Source organism: Jaminaea rosea (genome assembly GCF_003144245.1).
Source record: "Jaminaea rosea strain MCA 5214 unplaced genomic scaffold BDZ90scaffold_13, whole genome shotgun sequence".
In the NCBI taxonomy this organism is placed as follows: domain Eukaryota; kingdom Fungi; phylum Basidiomycota; class Exobasidiomycetes; order Microstromatales; genus Jaminaea; species Jaminaea rosea.
In genome coordinates, this window is record NW_020289987.1 from 535,508 (window position 1) to 554,075 (window position 18,568).

At 62.0% G+C, this 18,568-nt stretch overlaps 8 protein-coding genes across 8 annotated transcripts; 5 read left to right on the forward strand and 3 right to left on the reverse strand.

The window, feature by feature from the left end:
* Positions 1-70: 70 nt before the first annotated feature.
* Positions 71-2,327, reverse strand: BDZ90DRAFT_233905 (PCI-domain-containing protein). The gene is made up of 7 exons (XM_025506814.1): positions 2,307-2,327; positions 2,191-2,217; positions 2,028-2,109; positions 1,868-1,946; positions 1,306-1,781; positions 1,096-1,215; positions 71-993 (listed from the first exon to the last, which is right to left on the reverse strand). The coding sequence occupies exons 1-7, from the start codon at positions 2,319-2,321 to the stop codon at positions 311-313; spliced, it is 1,482 nt and encodes a 493-aa protein (XP_025360512.1). The 5' UTR covers positions 2,322-2,327; the 3' UTR covers positions 71-310.
* A 426-nt stretch (positions 2,328-2,753) lies between these two features.
* BDZ90DRAFT_228222 (quinone reductase) lies at positions 2,754-3,905 on the forward strand (the record flags this gene model as incomplete). Its single annotated transcript, XM_025504799.1, has 2 exons — positions 2,754-3,277; positions 3,362-3,905. The coding sequence occupies 2 exons, from the start codon at positions 2,754-2,756 to the stop codon at positions 3,903-3,905; spliced, it is 1,068 nt and encodes a 355-aa protein (XP_025360513.1).
* A 156-nt stretch (positions 3,906-4,061) lies between these two features.
* BDZ90DRAFT_65859 (hypothetical protein) lies at positions 4,062-5,740 on the forward strand. Its single transcript, XM_025509757.1, has one exon. It carries the CDS (start codon positions 4,533-4,535, stop codon positions 5,658-5,660), a length of 1,128 nt encoding a protein of 375 aa, XP_025360514.1. The 5' UTR covers positions 4,062-4,532; the 3' UTR covers positions 5,661-5,740.
* Positions 5,741-5,919: 179 nt separating this feature from the next.
* Positions 5,920-8,864, forward strand: BDZ90DRAFT_233908 (alpha/beta-hydrolase). The gene is made up of 3 exons (XM_025506815.1): positions 5,920-6,544; positions 6,636-6,727; positions 6,799-8,864. Exons 1-3 carry the CDS (start codon positions 5,972-5,974, stop codon positions 8,789-8,791), a joined length of 2,658 nt encoding a protein of 885 aa, XP_025360515.1. The 5' UTR covers positions 5,920-5,971; the 3' UTR covers positions 8,792-8,864.
* Positions 8,865-8,887: 23 nt separating this feature from the next.
* Positions 8,888-10,146, reverse strand: BDZ90DRAFT_233909 (zinc-type alcohol dehydrogenase). The gene has a single exon (XM_025506816.1). The coding sequence runs from the start codon at positions 9,941-9,943 to the stop codon at positions 8,894-8,896; it is 1,050 nt and encodes a 349-aa protein (XP_025360516.1). The 5' UTR covers positions 9,944-10,146; the 3' UTR covers positions 8,888-8,893.
* Positions 10,147-10,641: 495 nt separating this feature from the next.
* Positions 10,642-12,037, forward strand: BDZ90DRAFT_66162 (Ribokinase-like protein). Its single transcript, XM_025509758.1, has 4 exons — positions 10,642-10,769; positions 10,843-10,888; positions 10,977-11,438; positions 11,516-12,037. Exons 1-4 carry the CDS (start codon positions 10,729-10,731, stop codon positions 11,981-11,983), a joined length of 1,017 nt encoding a protein of 338 aa, XP_025360517.1. The 5' UTR covers positions 10,642-10,728; the 3' UTR covers positions 11,984-12,037.
* An 86-nt stretch (positions 12,038-12,123) lies between these two features.
* Positions 12,124-14,290, reverse strand: BDZ90DRAFT_222862 (FAD/NAD(P)-binding domain-containing protein; the record flags this gene model as incomplete). The annotated part of the gene is made up of 4 exons (XM_025504544.1): positions 12,124-12,267; positions 12,337-13,428; positions 13,494-14,017; positions 14,095-14,290. The coding sequence occupies 4 exons, from the start codon at positions 14,288-14,290 to the stop codon at positions 12,124-12,126; spliced, it is 1,956 nt and encodes a 651-aa protein (XP_025360518.1).
* Positions 14,291-15,002: 712 nt separating this feature from the next.
* BDZ90DRAFT_281288 (hypothetical protein) lies at positions 15,003-18,504 on the forward strand (the record flags this gene model as incomplete). The annotated part of the gene is made up of 7 exons (XM_025509350.1): positions 15,003-15,087; positions 15,267-15,509; positions 15,589-15,665; positions 15,754-15,839; positions 16,255-16,633; positions 16,705-17,205; positions 17,286-18,504. Coding segments are annotated over 7 exons (2,589 nt in total), but the record flags the coding sequence as incomplete, so codon positions are not given.
* Between the last annotated feature and the right edge of the window lie 64 nt (positions 18,505-18,568).

Below are 18,568 nucleotides of genomic sequence, written 5' to 3' on the forward strand. Positions count from 1 at the left end.
GCTCGTGGTGCCGCGTGGTGAGACTGAGGCCAGAGACCAGACACAGCGCAGCTATTTGTGGACGTCTCAGGCTCGTCGTGTTCGCTCATGGTGACTGGGCGTGGATCATCGGGCGATGGTGGATTATCGAGGTGAAGAGAGAAGAGAGACGAAGTGGATACAAGTACAGGCTAGCTCGGGGGGTCTGTCGAGCGAGGGACGAAGGAGTCGCGCGGGCTGCAATAGCTGGACAGCAACCCGCGAAATCGTCGCCATCATCACCATCACAGGCGGCTGGGCGTGAAGCCAATTGCTCCCATTCTTACCGCCCTCACATCGACATGCCCATCCCTCCTACCATGGGCATCCCCATAGCCTGTCGCTCAGCACCCAGTCCCCTCGCATGTTTCTCCTCGATCGTCCTCCCCAAACGCCCAATCTCCCCACACCACTTATCGAGAGCCGCATACCTCGCCGCAGCCCCCCCTTTGCCCTTGCCCTGACTCTTAGCCGCACCGCCCGCGTGCAACTCCAATCGCTGATTGACGTGATCGATACTACCCTGCACGACCCCATCGAGGATCAAAGCCATGAGCAACTCCTCTACCTGCCGCGCAGAGACGTTGAGCTGTCGACTCAAGAATCCCAGGTCTATGCGCGTGTAAGGCCCAATCAAGTCAATGAGGTACTGCGTTCGCAACCCCTTTAACAGCTCAGCGATGTGCTGCCTGATAAAGGCGTCCTCCAAGATCGTCTTCGAGTTGTCCCTCAAAATTCGCTCCGCCTCGTGAACTTCGCGACGCTGGTACGCGCCGACGAGGGAGGTCATGGCCACTATCTCCGGGTCTGACTTGTAGGGTTTCGTCTCCTGAGAGTCAAAGGGGTCGATACTAGAGCCCATGAGCATGTGGGCCAGGACGAGGTACTTGAGAACCGTTATGCGTGAAGGGGAGCCGGCTTCGTCGTATAGGCGGAATGCGGAGAAGAAGTCGGATTGAGCTGAGGACCAGTTTTCTGGGCGAGGCAGGCGGGGCGTATGGGAGCGAGAGGCAACGATCAGTGTGATGCTCGGGAAAGGGAAGGGATCGTTCTCGCTGGCTCCCGCGCACGACTCACTTTCGCTCATGTGCATCTTGCCACCACACTCCCTGATCACGCCCATGATGCGCGGATGAGGGATGGCGCTCTTGACCTGGAGCGTTGCGTCGTACGTCTCCTTGAGCCGTTTGAAGTTGGCTGCGTGGGCGCCACGGAGGACAAGTGCGGAGAGGTAAGGTCAGCTTCGTCTCTTCTGCTCTCTCGGAGCGGTGTCTGGCATCTACGCACCCGTCTCGCTATACATCTGAATCTCAAGTGCAAAGATCTCAAGCAGGATAGTCCCTTTACTCTGATCGTCCTCCCCCTCCTTTGTGGTGCAGTACGCTCGGAGTTCACGTAGGCTTTTTGCCAATCTCCCCCACTCAGCGCGCGCCAACCATAGTCGAGCGAGTTTCAAGTCTGTCTTGACGCTTAGTCTCTCGTTCTTCGCCTCTTCTAGCGCTGTATGCGTGATCTGGTAGAAGCGCTCCATTGTCGCCAAGGGTACGGCGTTGGCGGATGATGATGAGGAGGAGGTGTTGTGGGAGGAAGGGGTGGAGGAGGAAGAGACATAGTCCAGGATATTGTTAATGGACTTTTCGCTGTAGTTTCGGGTTACGGCGGATTTGGTGTAGGAGAGGAGGAGGGTGTATGACGCAAGAGCTTCGTCGTGACGTCCACGATGGAAGTTGATCTTCGTTTGTTGCTTGAGGGCTTTGAAGCCCCTGCGAGGGAGCGAGAGCGGAGGAGAGCGATGAAGATTAGCAGGAGGGAGTGAGTGGCTGTATGCCACCTGCAAGGCGCAACTTACCAATCCCCCTTTGGCTCCTCCTTGTCCACGACTGCCTGAAGGTCCTTGATGGCGGCATCTGGGTCTTCACTCTTCTTGTCTGCGCGGCGCGAGTTGGCAAGATCAGTATATGCATATGCTACCTCAGGGCTGGGGGTGGGGGCAGGCGCGCGCCACTTACTCTTGGCATTGTAGTACATATTCTCGATATCAGCATCCGCTTCCTGCTCATCGTCGTCCTCTTCGTAGTCGAAGTCGTAGTCCTGCGCGTGGGGCACAGCGACATCAGCTCAGCAACACTCAATATAGCACGTCACCTCGATGTGAGCCAGGTGGGTACGCACCTCGTCCGCTACATCGTCCATAAGGAACTGCAGGCGCGAGAAAGGAGGGTAAGGAGCTGAGCACGCTGCTGAGCTCATTTCGGCCGTACGACGACCGGCCGTACGGTGACACTCACCTCATCGTCCGACATCTTTGCTGATAAGTTGCAATGCTGGTGTTGGTGCGTAAAATCGAGACGCAACTCCAGTCCCGCTCGCTGCCTGCGTCCAGTTCATCAACTTGGAGTGGAATGAACGCGAACGCAGGGGCCACCTCATCAAATCCCACGTGGCGCGGTGCGTCTACGCCGCGCTTATGCCCGTTCACCTGTCAAGCCAAGGCCGTGCATCCGTCTAGGCCCTCCACACACGCGCACGCACCCCGCCCTCGTCATGATCCTCGGCTGCCGCTGCCCCGCTGTCAAGCAGCTCACTCAATCCAACCACAGGACGCCGACAAAGGTACAAAATGGCCGAGCGAAGGTCCGTCTTAACTTCTTCCCTTTCTTCCCACACAACTCGAACCAATTAACTCAAGTCAATCAAAGCCCCAGTAGCGTCACTCCAAGCGTCACTCGCCCAGCATGTCCCTCACCCACAAAGCCGCCTTTTACAACAAGGTCGACGGCAAGGCCGACATCCAATCGCGTCCCAACCCTCTGCCGGAGAAGGGCCAAGTCTCCGTCGAGATCACAGCCACCTCGCTCAACCCTGTGGACTGGAAGATCCGCGCAGGCGCTTTCCCCTTCACGCTCCCCGCCGTAATCGGCGGCGATGCAGCCGGGGTGGTCCACTCGGTGGGCAAGGGAGTAAAGAACTTTAAGAAGGGGGACCGAGTCTTCTTCCAAGGTTACCTAGGAGAGAACGATGCGAGCACCTTCCAGGGCAAGGCCGTTCTGGATGAGAAGCACATTTCGCATACTCCGTCCAACGTCAGTGATGCCGAGGCGTCGGGCATCCAGCTGGCCAGTATGGTCGCCGTCGTCGGCCTCTATCACGAGAGTGGAGCCCTCGCTCTTCGCCCGTGCCCATGGGAGGAAGGAGGAGACAAGGCTGGCGAGGGAAAGGCCATCGTTGTACTGGGGGGAAGCTCCAGCGTAGGACAATAGTGAGTTGAGCGCGCGCGCGCGAGACGATCGAGCTCCAGCTGACTCATCTGTGCGACTTCCCGTTCGCCGCCTCACCCACGCAGCGTCATCCAACTGTGCCGCCTCTCCGGCTTCAGCAAGATCATCACCACCTCCTCGTCCACGCACTCCTCTCACCTCCAATCCCTCGGCGCCCACACAGTCCTAGACCGCAATACGGCCACTCCCGACCAGTTCATCGAAGCCGCAGCCGGTATCCCCTTGGTCGCCGTGTACGACTCCATCGGGTCGGACGAGACGTACAAGCTCGGTGTAGGTCTTCTCCAAGAAGCCAACAAGGAAGGTCAGGGCCAAGGTGCCAGCCATTACATCTCCGTTATCCCCGGTACGGAGAGTCAAAACTTCACAAACCCAGACGTAACGGTACGAGCGGTGATGGGTTTCAATAAACATCCGGACCATGAGGGTATTTGCCCGCCTTTCATTGCTGCGATTAGTGGAGAGGACGGGTGGGTTGGTAAGGGGCTTTACAAGCCGAATAGGATGGAGAAGATTGAGGGGGGACTGAAGGGGTTGGATGAGGGCTTGGACAGGCTTAAGGAGGGGGTGAGCGGGGTCAAGCTTTGGTTGGACCCGAGGGAGACGTAGGTGGGCGAGAGGCGCGAGTTGAACCGGGAAGGTTGCCAAATATGTAGGAAGAAGCGAGTCGTGATATTAGGGCTACAATTCTGGAATGAATCAATGAGTGAAATCGAAGAATCGATGGGCACATTAACCCCGCGCTGCGCTTGCCTTTGAGTGGGTCCCGTCGTGAGAAGACGCGCTCCCGCCGCCCAGCCTCCTTCCCTCTGACTCGCAGCAATTCGACGCTGCCTTGCACCCACCCGTCCCGCCTCGCCTCGCCTCGCGGCGTGCCAATCACCGCGAGGAGCACGAATGAACAAGCCCCCTGTCCTGATCCTCCTCAATCAAGACTTGATGACACGGCGGGCTCGGGGATGTGCGATGTTTGAAGTTAACCGTGCGAGGAATGACTAGGAGCGCGATCCGCTGCGGAAGAGGGAAGCGGGTGCGGTACGGTACGGTACGGCCCGCCACGGCTGTCGGCTTTGTGCCATTCGGCTTGAGAAACTTCGAGCTGACCTTGAGACTTGCGGATGCATCTCTCCTGTCCTGTATGAGCGCAAGGCTTCATTTCATCCCTCCCATCTAATCACCATCTCAATCTCCTCGCATCATCTCGCCTGGCCTCGCCTGGCCTCGCCACGCCACATTATGCGACACCTCAGCGTCTTCCCACCTCTCATCTTCCTCGTCTCTGCCATGATGGCTGTCGCGAGCGCACGACATGTCTCTCTGCCTCGCGGCGCCTCTCTCATCCATCTAAGCCCGTGCGGCTCATCCCCAGGCGTGGTCCCCGCCTTTGTCAACTCCGGGTGGGCCCACCCAAACCAGACCTCGCACGCCACAACGGCATACATAACGCAGCATGGTACGGGTGCGCACTTCGACGTCGACTTTGCCGCGGTGCACAACGTCGTCGGCGACCAAGAGGCAGTCGTGATCGCTCCCGCCTTCCACGTAGCGACGGCTCCGCGGTCGCGCTACTACTCGCCGGACAAAACCCTCGCCTGGGCAGACGGCGAGGTCACCTGGGCAGGCGGGTACGACTCTGTCTCCCCTTTTGCCTCGTCGTGCTCCAGCTTCCGCACGTACGAAGCAATCCTCGCAGCACTTACGGACCGGTCTCGTTTCCCTGCGCTGCACACCATAGTCTGGGCAGGCCACTCCGCAGGGGCGAGTATGGTGCAACGCTGGTCTGTCCTTTCACCCGAGTCGGCAGGGCATAGGACGCGATACATCCTAGCTAATGCTCCGGAGACGACGTATTTTTCTGACGTGAGGCCTCGAGAGTACGACCGAACTGCCTGCCCTGGGGCAGGGCGCTACCCCTTCCAGTGGACGAGGCAGGGCGGGGGTATGCCGCGCTACGTTGCTGAGCGGGACGGAGGCGGGGAGGAGGCTGCGTTCAGAGGGTGGGCGGGAAGGGACGTTACGATTTTGATCGGAGATAGGGATACGGAGTCGCGTTTCCCTGGTGGGGATGAGGGGTGCGCTCCTCGCTCGCAGGGGGGCGTGAATCGAAGGGAGAGAAACTATGCCGCTTGGGCGTACAGCGTTCTTCTGGCTGGAGCGGGTGCGCGAGAGGATGTGAGCCGATACACTGGGTACGACTATCTGAAGTCGCGCGTCAGCCCAGTGGGTGGGGTGACGTTCAGGCACAAAGTCTGCGTTATGGGAGGGGTAGGGCATGATGCCACAGCGGTGTATGCGAGTCAGTGTGGACGGGATGCTCTCTTCGATCGAGGATTGAAGGCGAGCGTGGGCGCCAGCTACCCTTGATAGCGGGCGATGCGATGTGTGATATCTGGCGCCCGTGTTGCGACTGCCGCTCATCGTCGAATGATTGAACCCTCGTAGCGGCGGCATCTGGTTATTTGAGTTAAGGGCGTGCCGCCGCCCGAGCTGAGTTTGAGTCGAAGCCGCTCAGTCCGCCTCGAGAGAATCGAGATGGATGGCGTCGTCGTGCGTCTGAGATGCAGGGCGGGCCGCAATTGCATTACCGCTCGGCGCTCCTTCCCCTTCTCATTCTCATTCCCATTCCATCGATTCCCCTTGATCATCACCGCCTCGCGCGTCTCGCCACCACCACCATGTCCTCGTCCGGTCGCGACGGAGAAAGAGTCACTCCTCGCTCCCCCACCTCCCCCTCCACCGGCTCGCAGCACCTCTCCGTCGCCTTCTCCCCTCAAGAGCGATTACCCCTCGAACGCCTCGAGTCGGTCGTAGTCGCGGGACCCTCGAGCCTTCCTTCCCCACCTCAGCGTGCAGAGGAGGAGGGTTTGACGTCCACTACCGCCTCGCATCGGCCACATCGCCGGGACACGCCGCATTCCCGCCGGCCAAGCCGCAGATCAACGCGAGGGTCTGACGGCGAGTTTGCGCGCCCCTCTCGCTCCTCGACGGCGCGATCGCGAACGGGTCTCGTAGATGAGCAGGCAGTAGAGGATGGCGAGGAGGAGTCGCTTCGCTCGCATTCGCACGCTCACGGTCTGGCCCGGCTGAAGCCTACGCGCCTCATTGATCTGCACGAGCTACGCCCCGACATCAAGAAGTTGTCTATCTTGCCTACGGTGCATTTCCCTGGGCAGGGGAGTGGGAGGGAGAGCGAATTTCTGCAGGAGGAACCGATTTGGGCTAGGAGGCCGTGGAAGTGGCTCTACATGGTGAGGAGTGGCGGCGGCGGCGGCGGCGTGTAGATTGAGTGGTAGAGATGATGGGCTGACCGAGCTTCAATCCCGGCCCGCGCTGCGCCAGGTCTACTTTGGGCTTTCAGTCGGTCTGATCTTTCTGCCTTACTTTGCCATCGCTTCGATCCTGCCGAGATGGAGGGCAAGACCATCGTGGACGTGAGTCCGCGCGACGCATTCAACCCCGCGTATCTGCTCTGACATGCTCACGTCTCGCCCCGCGCCCGCAGCTGGAAGCGCTCCACCCTCGTCCGCCTCTATCGTCACGGAACGCGCCTGACCTTTCGCACACACACCAACCTCAGCCGCGATCTCTCCAAAGCCGTCCCGCACTCCTCGACGCTGCGCTGCAAGTTCGTCTGGATCTCCCCGCCGCCAGAGGCCGAAGTACGCGGCGAGCTCAAACGCGCAGCAGAGCAGCAGGGCATCTCAAGCGTGCGAACCTGCGGATTCTGGTACGGCGAGCCTTTACCCGGTGAAAGCTGCGTGCCCGGCGGGCCAGCTGAGGGTCTTTCCCAAGCTTCCCCGCCGGGTCGAACGACGGTGGGTGTAGGCCGCGCTGCAGGGGTGGATGAGAAGGTCGTATACCACCTGCACGGCGGGGCGTACTGGATTGGGACGGCGCACGAAAAGGACGTGACTGCTGCGGTGAATACCGAGGTGCTGCGTTACCTCGACGAGCTCTATCGGAGCGGTGAGGCGAGATCGAAGCCGGAGAATCGATGCACGCGCTCCCTCTCCCTCGACTACAGGCTATCAGTTCCACATCGCCCGCGGCTAGGCTCGTACCCAGCTGCCCTCCTCGACGCCCTCGCTGGCTACCTCGACCTGGTGCGCACCTGTGGCTTCAAGCCGAGGAACATAGTCGTCGCAGGCGACTCGGCGGGGGGCAATCTCGCGCTAGCCCTGTGTCGCTACCTACGCGACGAGCGAGTCGAAGAGGTTCCCGGTGCCTGCCTACTCCTCTCCCCTTGGGCGGACATCTCTCGCTCTCATGCCGGCCCTCTACATCGCCCAAATCCATTCAGTAGCGCCGCTATGAACCGCAAAGTGGACATCATCTCCAACTCGACCGCCTTCCGCAACACGGCCGTCCAAGCATTCCTCGGCGCCCTCCCCGCGCGCGAAGCGTATCGCAATCCGTACCTCTCCTCTTGCTCACTCCAGCTCCCTCCTTCGCAAGGCGGAGATGGGCCGGACTGGGGGTTTAGGGGCTTTCCCGGGCAGACGTACATTGTTAGCGGGTCGGGAGAGATCAGCTACGATCAGCACCTGACACTCGCGCATCGCATGGCTGCGGGCACGAGGAGGAGGGTACCGCGCTACGTTGGGGATGCGTTGAGTAGGGGGAGTGATCCGTACGAGTTGGCGGCGCGGTTGAGCTATCCGAGGCCGATGGAGCATGAGATTTCGTTGTGGCCGAGCGCGGAGCGCGATGCGGGTGAGCCGGGCGCGGAGCCGGGCGCGGAGCCGGGCGCGGAGCAGGAAGAGGGAAGGGCGAGGGAAGGCGAGGAGCAGAGGAAGAAGGCAGAAGTCGCCCTACCGCAGCGCGACGAGTCCGGGCACATCAATACGGTCGTGGCCCTTCCTGATCCCGCGGAGGAGGGGGAAAGAGATGTGGCTGCACAGCCGGGAGAGGCGCCTACGACGCCGGGGGCCAAGCATGGCTCGTCTGCGCCGGTCGAGGCGGGCAAGGAGGAGCGCGAGGAGCGCGAGGAGCGAGAGGAGGGAGCTAATCAGCAGCCACACACGGCGCCCGCCGTATCCAAGGTCCCGACAATGACGGCCCTCTCCGTCCCCATGCCCACGCCCAACGGCAAGCCCAAGGCAGGTTCTTCCCTCCTCCGCCCACCCATGGTGCCCCTTTCGAGCGGGGGCGCCTTCATGCGGATGCAGAGTCGCTCCAACCTGCCCACACCCGGGTCCATCGGTGCGTTCCGTTTTGCAGGGGACGGAGATCACGATGCCGACGCCGATCACGAGCGCGAAGGCGATGACGATGCGGGCGCGGGGACTGACGACTACTTTGGGGCAGCGGCAGGAGCGGGCGGAGCGCCGCAGAAGCGTACGGTGTACCTCGACGAGGTGAGGGATGGGGTGCACGATTTGCTGCTTTTCCCCTGGCATGAGCCGGAGAGGGGGGAATGCTGGCGCCGCATTGTCAGGTGGATCGATGCGGGCGGTGAGGGGCAGGGCGACGCAGCCGCGACGCCTGCCGTGTAGGGTGGGAGGGAGGTGTAGACACGACACGATATCGCGCAAGAGCTAATTGTATCACGCAGCATTACATTGTGGCAAGAATCGCTTCACGCCCCCGCTGCCCGCCTACTCGAACACGATGACGTTCCTGAACTTCGGGTTGCCCTTGATGACCTCCTCGTACGCCTTGTTGGCGTCATCCAGCTTATACGTCTGCACCATAGCCTTGACCTTGTTGTCTCCCAGAGCAGCAAAGTTGACGAGCTCCTCGTTGTTGATACTGCATCCGCACGTAAGGCCGCGCACATTGAGGCGCTGAGTCACCATGGCCAATGGGTCGAACTCGAAGTTCTTGCCGTCCGTAGGCACTCCCACGATGACTAGATCACCGTTGCGCGCAAGGAGGGGGAGCAAGGGTCCAATGCTCGCCGCAGAAGGGGCAGTAGCGACTGCCAGCTTGGCACCGCCGTATTTCTCCTTAATCTTTGAAGCGTCCTTGGCCGCGAAGTAGTCGTGCGCGCCCAGCTGAAGGGCGAGGTCGCGCTTGCTCTCACTGCCGCTCACGGCTACGACGTGGAAACCTGCCTTGCGCGCGAACTGCAATGCAAGGTGGCCAAGACCACCGATGCCCTGGATGAGGACCACGTCGCCCGCCTTGGCCTTGCCGTGGCGGAGAGCGTCGTTGACGGTCAAACCCGCGCAGAGGAGAGGGGCCATCTCGGGGAGGGAGATGCCGGTGTTCTCTGGCAGTTTGACGACGGCCGTCCAGTGGGCCAGCACATACTCCTGGTGGCCGCCGCCCGTGTGAGCCGTAACTCCCGTGACTTGGAAGGAGTGGCACGAGTAGAACTCGCCTTTACGGCAGGCCTCGCATTGGTGGCAGTAACCGCCGTTCCAGCCGAGTCCGACGAGGGAGCCCTCCTTGTATTCGTCAGATACGCCGGAGCCTTTAGAGACGAGGTGACCGACGACTTCGTGACCGGGAGTGTAGGGGAAGGGGGTGCCCATTACCCCCTCGACGGCAAAGTGGTCCGAGAAGCATACGCCCGAGGCGGAGACCTTGATGAGGACTTGGTGGTCCTTGGGCGTGGGCGTGGGGACAGTCTTGACGGTGAGGGGGGCGCCCTTCTTCTCTACGACGGCGGCGCGGTGTTCTTTGGGGATGCTGGAAGACATGGTGATGTAGTTGAGTGTGTGTGCGTGTGTGTGCGCGTGTGTGTGCGCGTGTGTGTGTGCGTGTGTGAGAGTGTGCGTGGGTGTGAGAGAGGCTGGGATCGGGGGTGATTCGCCTTTTTGTAGGCTTCGCTCACGACTTGAGGGCGGGCACAAAATGTCGCACGACAGCAGACGCCGGACCGTCGCTCTGCCGCCTCCTCCACTCTGTGTGCCCGCTGCTACGACCGTGGTTTTCGCGGACCAGAGACGCGGGACGGCGGAGCGCGAAGAGAGAGCACACGATGAGGGCACCAAGAGCGAACGCTGCTAGGCAGATAGTGAGCTCTCCATGGACATGGTAAGATTGTAAGATTGTAAGATTACCGTCGCGGATGAGCATGACGTATCGCCGGGCACTACTCAACGCTTGGCGACCCCCGTCATTCCCTCTACGAGCGTGCGCCGTCGCCTTCTCTGCGAGCGTGCGCAGCCTCATCTGCTCGACCGTACCATTGCAATCATACTCGCCATCGCTTACCTTGCCGATGCCTGCTTGCTTGTTCATCATCCGCCGCCCTTCGTACCAGACGGAGAAGCCATCGTCGACGGGGCGGCGCGGAGTGGAGGTCTGACACGCACGCAAGCTCCCACGTGGTCTCAGGGCGGGGCGGGCGTGTGTCTGGCCGGGCTCGGCGAGGGGCCGGCGAGAAGAAGTTGGTTGGTTGGGCGTGGGACGCAACACTCGGCGCGGGACTGACAGCAACGGTTGCTTCTTCACCATCACCAACAACGACTAATTCGCAACCATGACTGGACAGTACGAGCTCATCGCCATTGGCAACCCTCTGTGAGCACCGCGAGTGAGCAGGAGCAGGATCTGGCTGCTGACCCACACCACGTCCTCGCACCCGCTCTCACAGCCTCGACATGCAGGCCCGCGACGGCGGTGAGGAGCTTCTCAAGAAGGTGAGGCGCCGCGTGAACAGACGTCACGCCAACACACCCACTGACGCCTCGCGCCTCTCTCCCTGACCCCTCGCAGTACAACCTCAAGGCCAACGACGCCATCCTCGCCGGCCCCGAGCACATGCCCATCTACAAGGACGTTGCCGAGAACCACCAGGTGACCTACATTGCCGGCGGTGCCTCGCAGAACGCCGCCCGCTGCGCACAGTACGTCCTCCCTGCCAACTCGACGGCCTACTTTGGTGCCGTCGGTGAGGACGACCTCGCTCAGCAACAGCGCAGCGCCAACGAGCGTGAGGGTCTCAAGAGCGTCTACCAGGTCATCAAGGGCACTCCTACGGGCTCGTGCGCCGTCGTCATTACGGGACACCACAGGTCGCTCTGCACCAACTTGGGTGCGGCCGAGAAGTTCACAAAGGACCACCTCGAGACGGCCGAGGCTCAGCAGCTCATCAAGGGGGCAAAGTACGCCTACATGGAGGGTTACTTCCTCACGCACGGCCTCGAGTCGGCCATGATCCTCGCCAAGCACGCCGCGGAGAACAAGCAGGTGCGCACAGGCACTAAAAAGACAGCGTGGTCGTGATCACTGAGCTGACCCTTACGCTGCCCTCACGGCGCACACAGATCTTCTCCATCAACATCTCGGCCCCCTTCATCGCGCAATTCTTCAGCGCCCAACTCGACGAGATCCTCCCCTACTCGTCCCTCGTCTTTGGCAACGAGACCGAAGCCGAAGCCTATGCCGAAGCGCACAAGCTCCCCAACACAAAGGACCTTGCCGCCATTGCGCAGCACATTGCCGACTCGCCCAACAAGAGCGCCGCAAAGCGCACCGTCATTATCACGCACGGCGCCGAGCCTACGATTCTTGCGCAGGAGGGCGGTAAGGAGACGAAGACGTTCCCCGTGCAAAAGGTCGAGGACATCGTCGACACCAACGGCGCTGGGGACGCTTTTGCTGGTGGTGTGCTGGGCGCGAGCGTGGCTGGCAAGAGCATCGAAGAGGCCATTAGCGTGGGGCAGAAGTTGGGCGCCATGTGCATTGGCCAGAATGGGCCTGTGCTCGCTTTCCCCAAGCAGAAGGTGATGTGAGCGAGCGCGCGCGATGAGGCAGGCGTAGAGGGTTGCGCGACGTAGAGGGTTTTCAACACCACCCGTGGGACACGACTTGATATATAGACATCGAATGAGAGCTAATGTTCAACACAAACCGCCGCGCGCGCCTGCGGTGATCAACGACGCTTGCGCACGTCTACGAGGGCGGCAGGAGGGGCGCTCTCCTTCTCTACCACGCCGAGCACGCGGGCAGGGAGGAGGGCGAGGTGGAGGACCTGCTCGAGAAGCCAGGCGAGGGCGTTGAGCCAGCCGTAGAAGATCTGCGTGCGCGCGGGGCGAACGCGATGTCAGTAGGTGGTCGCTGTCGCACCCTCTGCGCGCGCACTCACCATCGGGATCACGCCCATCATCAAGTTTCCACCCACTCCACGCCTCACAATCGTATCCCACAGCTCGCGCTCCACCGTCTCCTTGACTCGCGCGTCCTTCCACGGCCCCTCCAATCGATAGAAGACCGTGAAAGCGGCCCCCAACGCGTAGCACAGCATCGTCTTGACTCCATAATCGCGCCACAGCTCCCACAGTCCCGGATCGCTGTGCATATCCCTCGCCAACTGAGAGACGTAAGCCGAATAGTCCACCCCGTACGTAATGCGGGCCTCGGCCGGTTGGAGGAGATTGTAATGCCCTTTCCCCCTCGGCGGGCTCAGCTTCCCAGCGAGGACCAGCGACCAGAGCTGAGCGCACATCTCCGCTTGAGGAGGGATGGCCCCCACGCCCGGTCGGGTGAAACCGATGAAGGCTACGCTCGGATCGTCCCGCTTCCACACGCCTCGCACGTCGGCCTCGCGGGGCAGTGGATAGTCGTCGGTAAGAAAGGGAAATGACTGAGAGTACCCGGTAGCATAGACGGCCACGTCTGGCTTGAAGGGCTCTTCGCGGAGCTTCTCGCGCATGCGCAGATCTTCCTTCCTGCCGTTGCGCGTGAACACCACCTCCCCCTCTGGCGTGACATGCGAGGGAAAGGGGGCAAGATCGATCCCGACTTCCTCCTCTGTGTAGTCGGGCGGGTTGAGATACTCGGCGAATCGCTCTGCCCACCTGGATCTCTTCTTGTAAGGCCGATTGATGTACGGCATAGCCTTTGCGCTCTTGTTGAGAAACACGTACGCCCTCCCCTGCTTCTCCGGCGGGAGCTCCCCGACCCACTGGGAACAACCAGCTTTCGTACCCGTCAAGGCTGGGAGGACTACGTTGCGCAGCCCGAAATCGCTCACGAACCAGCGTAGGCGTGAAGCCCCGATCCAGGGGTGGACGTAGGCCGTCTCGCAGAGGTTGGAGATGAGACCGTCGATGGGTAGCTTTCCCTCGAAGCGTTGGCCGAGGACGGTGAAGTCGGAGAGGACCGCGGGGAAGGAGAGGAACCCGCCGCGAGTGCAGAGGACGATTGAGGAGGCGCGAGCTTTGACTGCTAGGTAGGACTGTGCGGGCGCGCGGGGGGAGGGTCAGCGTTTGGGATGGTGCGAGGCAGCGTGGTCGTACGTACGAGGTCCATTCCCGTCTCCCCTGTCCCCATGATGAGCACGCGCTTGCCCGTGAAGATGGCCGGATCCTTGAACGTGGCGCTGTGCAGGGTCGTGATACGTGCTTGATCCGGCGTGAGGTTCGGTGGCGTGTACTCCTGCTCCTTCTCACCCCGCTTGCTCCCCTTCGCGCCCGCCGTACTGACGTGGGGGAGCCCAGGAATCTCCGGCACGCTAGGCTCGACGTGCAGACCCGTGCAGAGCGCCAAAGCATCGAAATGTGCGCTCTCCACCTCGCCGCCCTGCCAGGTCACAACGTGATTCCCATCCTCCTCCTCCCTCGCCCTGCGCACCTGCACCACCCGCGTACCAAGCGCCCAACGTTTACATCGTTCCGGGAGGCGAAAATGCTGCGCGTACGCCGAGAGGTAGTCGCAGTACTCTGGTAAAGTCAGGTGGTCATTGTGCGCAAATGGCATGCGAAAGTCCGAAAAGCTCGTGAGCTGTTTGGATGAGACGAGGGAGGCGTGCGCATAGCTGCGGTACCCTGGTGCGCCGCAAAGGGGAGGGGGGGGCTCTCTGGTCAGCTCTCACGTCTTCCATCTGCGCGCCGCACATACGCACGAAAAGTCCCGCCTACCTCCTTCTCCTGCTCAAAGAGGCTCACTTCCACCTCGAAGCCTTCCTCTCGCCACCTACTCGCCCCGTCCAGGAGAGTCTTGGCCGTCACGAGTCCGGAGGGACCACCCCCGATGATGGCTACGCGGAGAGGCGGCTTCCGCGAAGAAGAAGAAGAAGAAGAGGCGACTGCGGGCGACATGTTGTCGGTTGGCCGCAAGATCTCTCAAGTTGAGTGAAGGCAGAGGCGACGTTGGTGTTGCTCAGGAACGCGGGAGAGGCTAAGGTCGACGGAGGGGCCCACGTTACGCTACGCTAGTCCGCCTCAGCTTGCCTGCCTGCCTGCCTGCCTGCCTGCCTGCCTGCGTCGGGGCGAGGGGATGCAGCTGAGGTAAACAGAGCAGAGCACAAGCAGACCCTGCATCCTGCGACGCCCGCTGAGGCTTTGCTCCGCCTGCTCCGCCCTTCCGCTGCACGCCGGCCCATCTGTCCGTCCGTGCGTGCCTGGCGATCTGGAGGACCACTCTCGATGCTCGACTCTCGTGTCCAATCATCATCATCCCATCACCCCAATCACACTCGTATCCATTCACGCAGACCAATCAGCTCCATGACTCGACTCGACGCCGCAGCGACGCCACACCTCCGCATCGGCACGCTGCCAAGCCTCACAGCCAGCGACCGAGCCGGCCGCCGTCGTCCGTTGTCCGGTCGTCGAGTCATCGCTCGCGGCAGCAAAGTGCGGAACCAAGAGGGGGTGGGCTGAATGTGATTTGATGGTGGATGCGGAGGGATGTTGGGCAGGGCTGAAAAGTGCGGAGTCTCGTCGCTGCCTCACAGCCAGCGAGCGAGCCGCTCACGTTCGTCGTCTGCTCGTCGAGTCGACGCTCGCGGCAGCAAAGTGCGGAGCCAACATGGGTTGGGCTGAATGTGATGTGGTGGTGGGTGCGGAAGGGTGCTGGATGGGGCTGAAAAGTGCGGAGTCGTCGCTCGAGATTGGTGCGGGCTAATCAGTGTGAGGTGATTCGTCTACCCGCCTAATCACGACGAACCTCTCCGCCCGCCCCTCGTCCCCTTCCCCCGCCTCTACTCCTCGTCCTCGAAGGGTACTTAAACCCACCTCGCCGACGTCCCCCTCCCCCTTTCTCTCTCCTCATCCCCCCTTTCCCCCTCATCAGCAGACACCACCACCAACATCGCATCGAGACGCACGACAAGAAGTCAACGTGCAGCCCGCGGTAGCGGGGCGGCCCCCCCTGTCCCCAACACCACCTACACCCTCCTACCCGCCATCATCCTCATCGCCACCACCACCGTCACCATCACCATCGACGCCAATATCATCCGCCCCCCGCGAGCGACATGCGGTGAGGGCAAAGCCGTCCTCCACATCACCAGCCGGCTGAAGGGAAGCGAAGAACGTAAGTCTCGAGGCGGAGCACTCTGCTACGGTTTGTGGTAGCATGTACTCACATCCATACGCACCCACTCTCTACGCAGTAGGACACCAAGCCCGGGACGCGGCGAGGGTGACTGGTGCGAGGCAGCCAGGACGTAGAAGGAAGGAAGCGAAGAAGGTAAGTGCACAGACGAGGAGCCCGCTACGGGAGACGCAGCGCTCAGTAGCTCACCACCTTGATCCTCACCGCCACCTCTCCACGACAGGTTGTGAAGCCCAGGAAGCGGTCAGGTCTAGTGGCACCATGCGAGACGACCCGAGGCGGCTGCGCGGGTAGAAGGAGAGGACGCAGGTGAGTCGCGAGTCCAGCCGGCTACGAGTGGACGTGATGGCATATACTCATCTCAACCCTCTCCCCTCGCTTGCTCGTGTGCCACGCAGGATAAGTCTCTCCCATCCAAGAAAGAGCATGGATACAACGAGCCTGCCATTCAACAGCAGCAAGCAAGCGATCACGCACAGCTAGCCGCGAGGCACGTCAAGCATCACCTCTGCGAGGACTCACGACTTCACGCCCGTCACTTCCAAGACTCGTCGCCCCGGCGCTGCAAAGAGAGAGGACAGCAGCCCCGAGAGGGAGCTGGGCCCCCTGAGGATCCCCTCAAGCTCCTCCGCGTCCTCAACGCCGGCACAATTAAGCAGCGGCGACATCGGCGCCACCCGCTCGCCCGTCCGCCCGCCCGTCCGCCCGCTCGTCCGCCCCACAGTGCAGCCCAGCCCCCACCAGCAAGCCCATCACCGCCTCGCACCCTCGCAGGCAGGGCTCCTGGCTGGTCTTCGGTTGTGCGCGGCCCTGCGCCCGCTGCTACTTCTCTTGGGCCTGCCCGACTGCCTCCTCATGCTCAACGCCCGCAAGCACCATGGGAGCAGGACGCGCTGCGCATCCAAGGCCTGGCCATCTCTCTGGACCAGGCTCGGGACAGGGCGAGGGCGGCAGAGGCTGACCTGGTGGGGGCACAGGCGGCCTTCCTCTTCAGCTGGGGAGTTGAGTGCCCACTGAGCCAGCCTGTCCCCGCTGCCGCCCCCCGACCTCCCACGGGCCCTGCGACGCAGCGCAGCGCCCTCTCAGCCTCGCTGCCCGCCTCGGTCCTCCTCCTCCTCAGGACCCGCCTTGCTCTCGCCCTGCTCGCGCTCCTCCAGCGCTCCCCTCCGCGCAGCCAACTCGCCCAGCTGCGGCTCGACCGCCCCCTGCCGCCCCTCAAGCTCCTCGGGCAGGGCCTTCTCTTCCCCGCGCGGCTGCGCCGCCAGCAACTTCGTCGGCCCCGGCTGCTCGTCCTCCCTCCGCCCAGCAAGAGGCAACGCCCGCTGGTCCCTCCTCGCTCGGCTCGGACGAGCGCATTGCTGCGATCCTGGCGAAGGATGCGCAGAGGAGGGCAAGGAAGAAGGAGGTGGACAAGCTGAGGAGGGTGAAGAAGAGGGAGGTAATCCGCGCTGAGCGTGAGGTTGCTGGAGAGCTGCGTCGCGGGGAGGCTCTCGTCTTCTTGTCCAGTGATCACCAGGGATCATTCAACGCGCTCACTTCGATGTCAGCAGCTTGTGCCCAGGGACTAGCAACTGGAGGAATGGTCAAGCCAGTGGCTGAGGCTCGCATACAGCCATGTACTCCCTTCCCTCCTCACCACCAACAACAAGACGAGATACCAAGCAAGAAACAAAAAGTAACTCGTCAAAGCCGCCCTCGACCATGCCAGCACGATGCTGCCATGACGAGATAGGCGGCACACTCTACTGCGTACAGATCCCGGCAAACATCGACCCGCCCGCAACAGGGCTCAATCTCCGCCTTCCCGTTCGTCGCTGGCGTAAGGGCACCGTCAAGCCCAGCCCGTGCGCAACCCGCGCCGGACTGAGCGACGTGACCGGCTCGCTCGTCGACGACGACGACCTCGAGCACTCGTGGTGCAGCCACGGTAGCTTTGAGGTCTCTTTCCCCCGTCCCACCGGCGAAGTAGAGACTGCCACTGTGCAGACTTATCTGGCCGCGGTGACCATCATTCCCCTGCCTGCTGAGCAAGCAGCGAGCCCGGCTGACAACGCTACAACAGCGGGTCCAGCAAGCGGCACGACGCAGCTCCCTGCGGCAGCCTCCTCTTCTTCGTCTTCTTCATCTGGCTCGGCGGCGAAGGCAGCTTCTACTGCACCCACGCCCACGCCCTCAGCCCTCGCTCGCTCCCTAAATATCAACTCTCTTCCTTTTTCGGCGCGAGTGAGTGAAGCGGAGAAGCTACGGGTGGCGCGCGAGAATGCGGCTCACGTCCAGGCGGCATTTGCCCCTGAGATTGCCGCTGCCGCCACTACGTTTACCTCCCGGGCGGCTCGTCCCGTCACCCCTGCTGGCTCTTCCGCCACGCTGATGCGGCCCCCAGCGGCCCGAGCATCAAAAAGCGGCGGATCTTCTCTTCCTCTCGGGTCAGCATCATCATCATCTTCTGGAACTTCGTCAAGGACGACGCCGCCAGCCGCAACAAATGCGCAGGCAGCAATCGCACAGTCGAAGTCTCTCCAGCAAAAGACGCCTCAGATTCCTCCTCAAGATGAGCCAATAGTCATCGAAGACTCAGACGAGGAGATGGACGAGGCAAGGAGCGGGACGCGAGCAACGGTGTCAGCATCAGCGACGGCGAACGCATCGGCGAATGCGAAGGCGACAGCGACAGCGACACCTGCGGGGCAGCCAAACAACAAGCGAGCGAAGACGACGGCCTCGAAGCCAGCAGCTTCAAGGCCCAAACGCACCGCTCCGACGACGACTGCTGCCTCTTCTCGACCGAAGCGCTCCACGCGCCCGCCTCGCCGTGCCCAAGCCACGCCGCTCACCCTGCTCCAGCAGCAACGTAGGGCAGCGAAAGCAGCAGGCTCAGCTGGGCCATCCGCTCCGACCACGGGCAGCTCAACCTCCGCTCGACGCTCAACGCGCAACAGCAGGAAGGCTCATCTATTTCTGGGCTGGGAAGCCTGTCTGTGTTGGTTGTTGTGTGCGTCCCCTGGTCTGGTGCACCATAGCTCATCTATTTCTGGGCT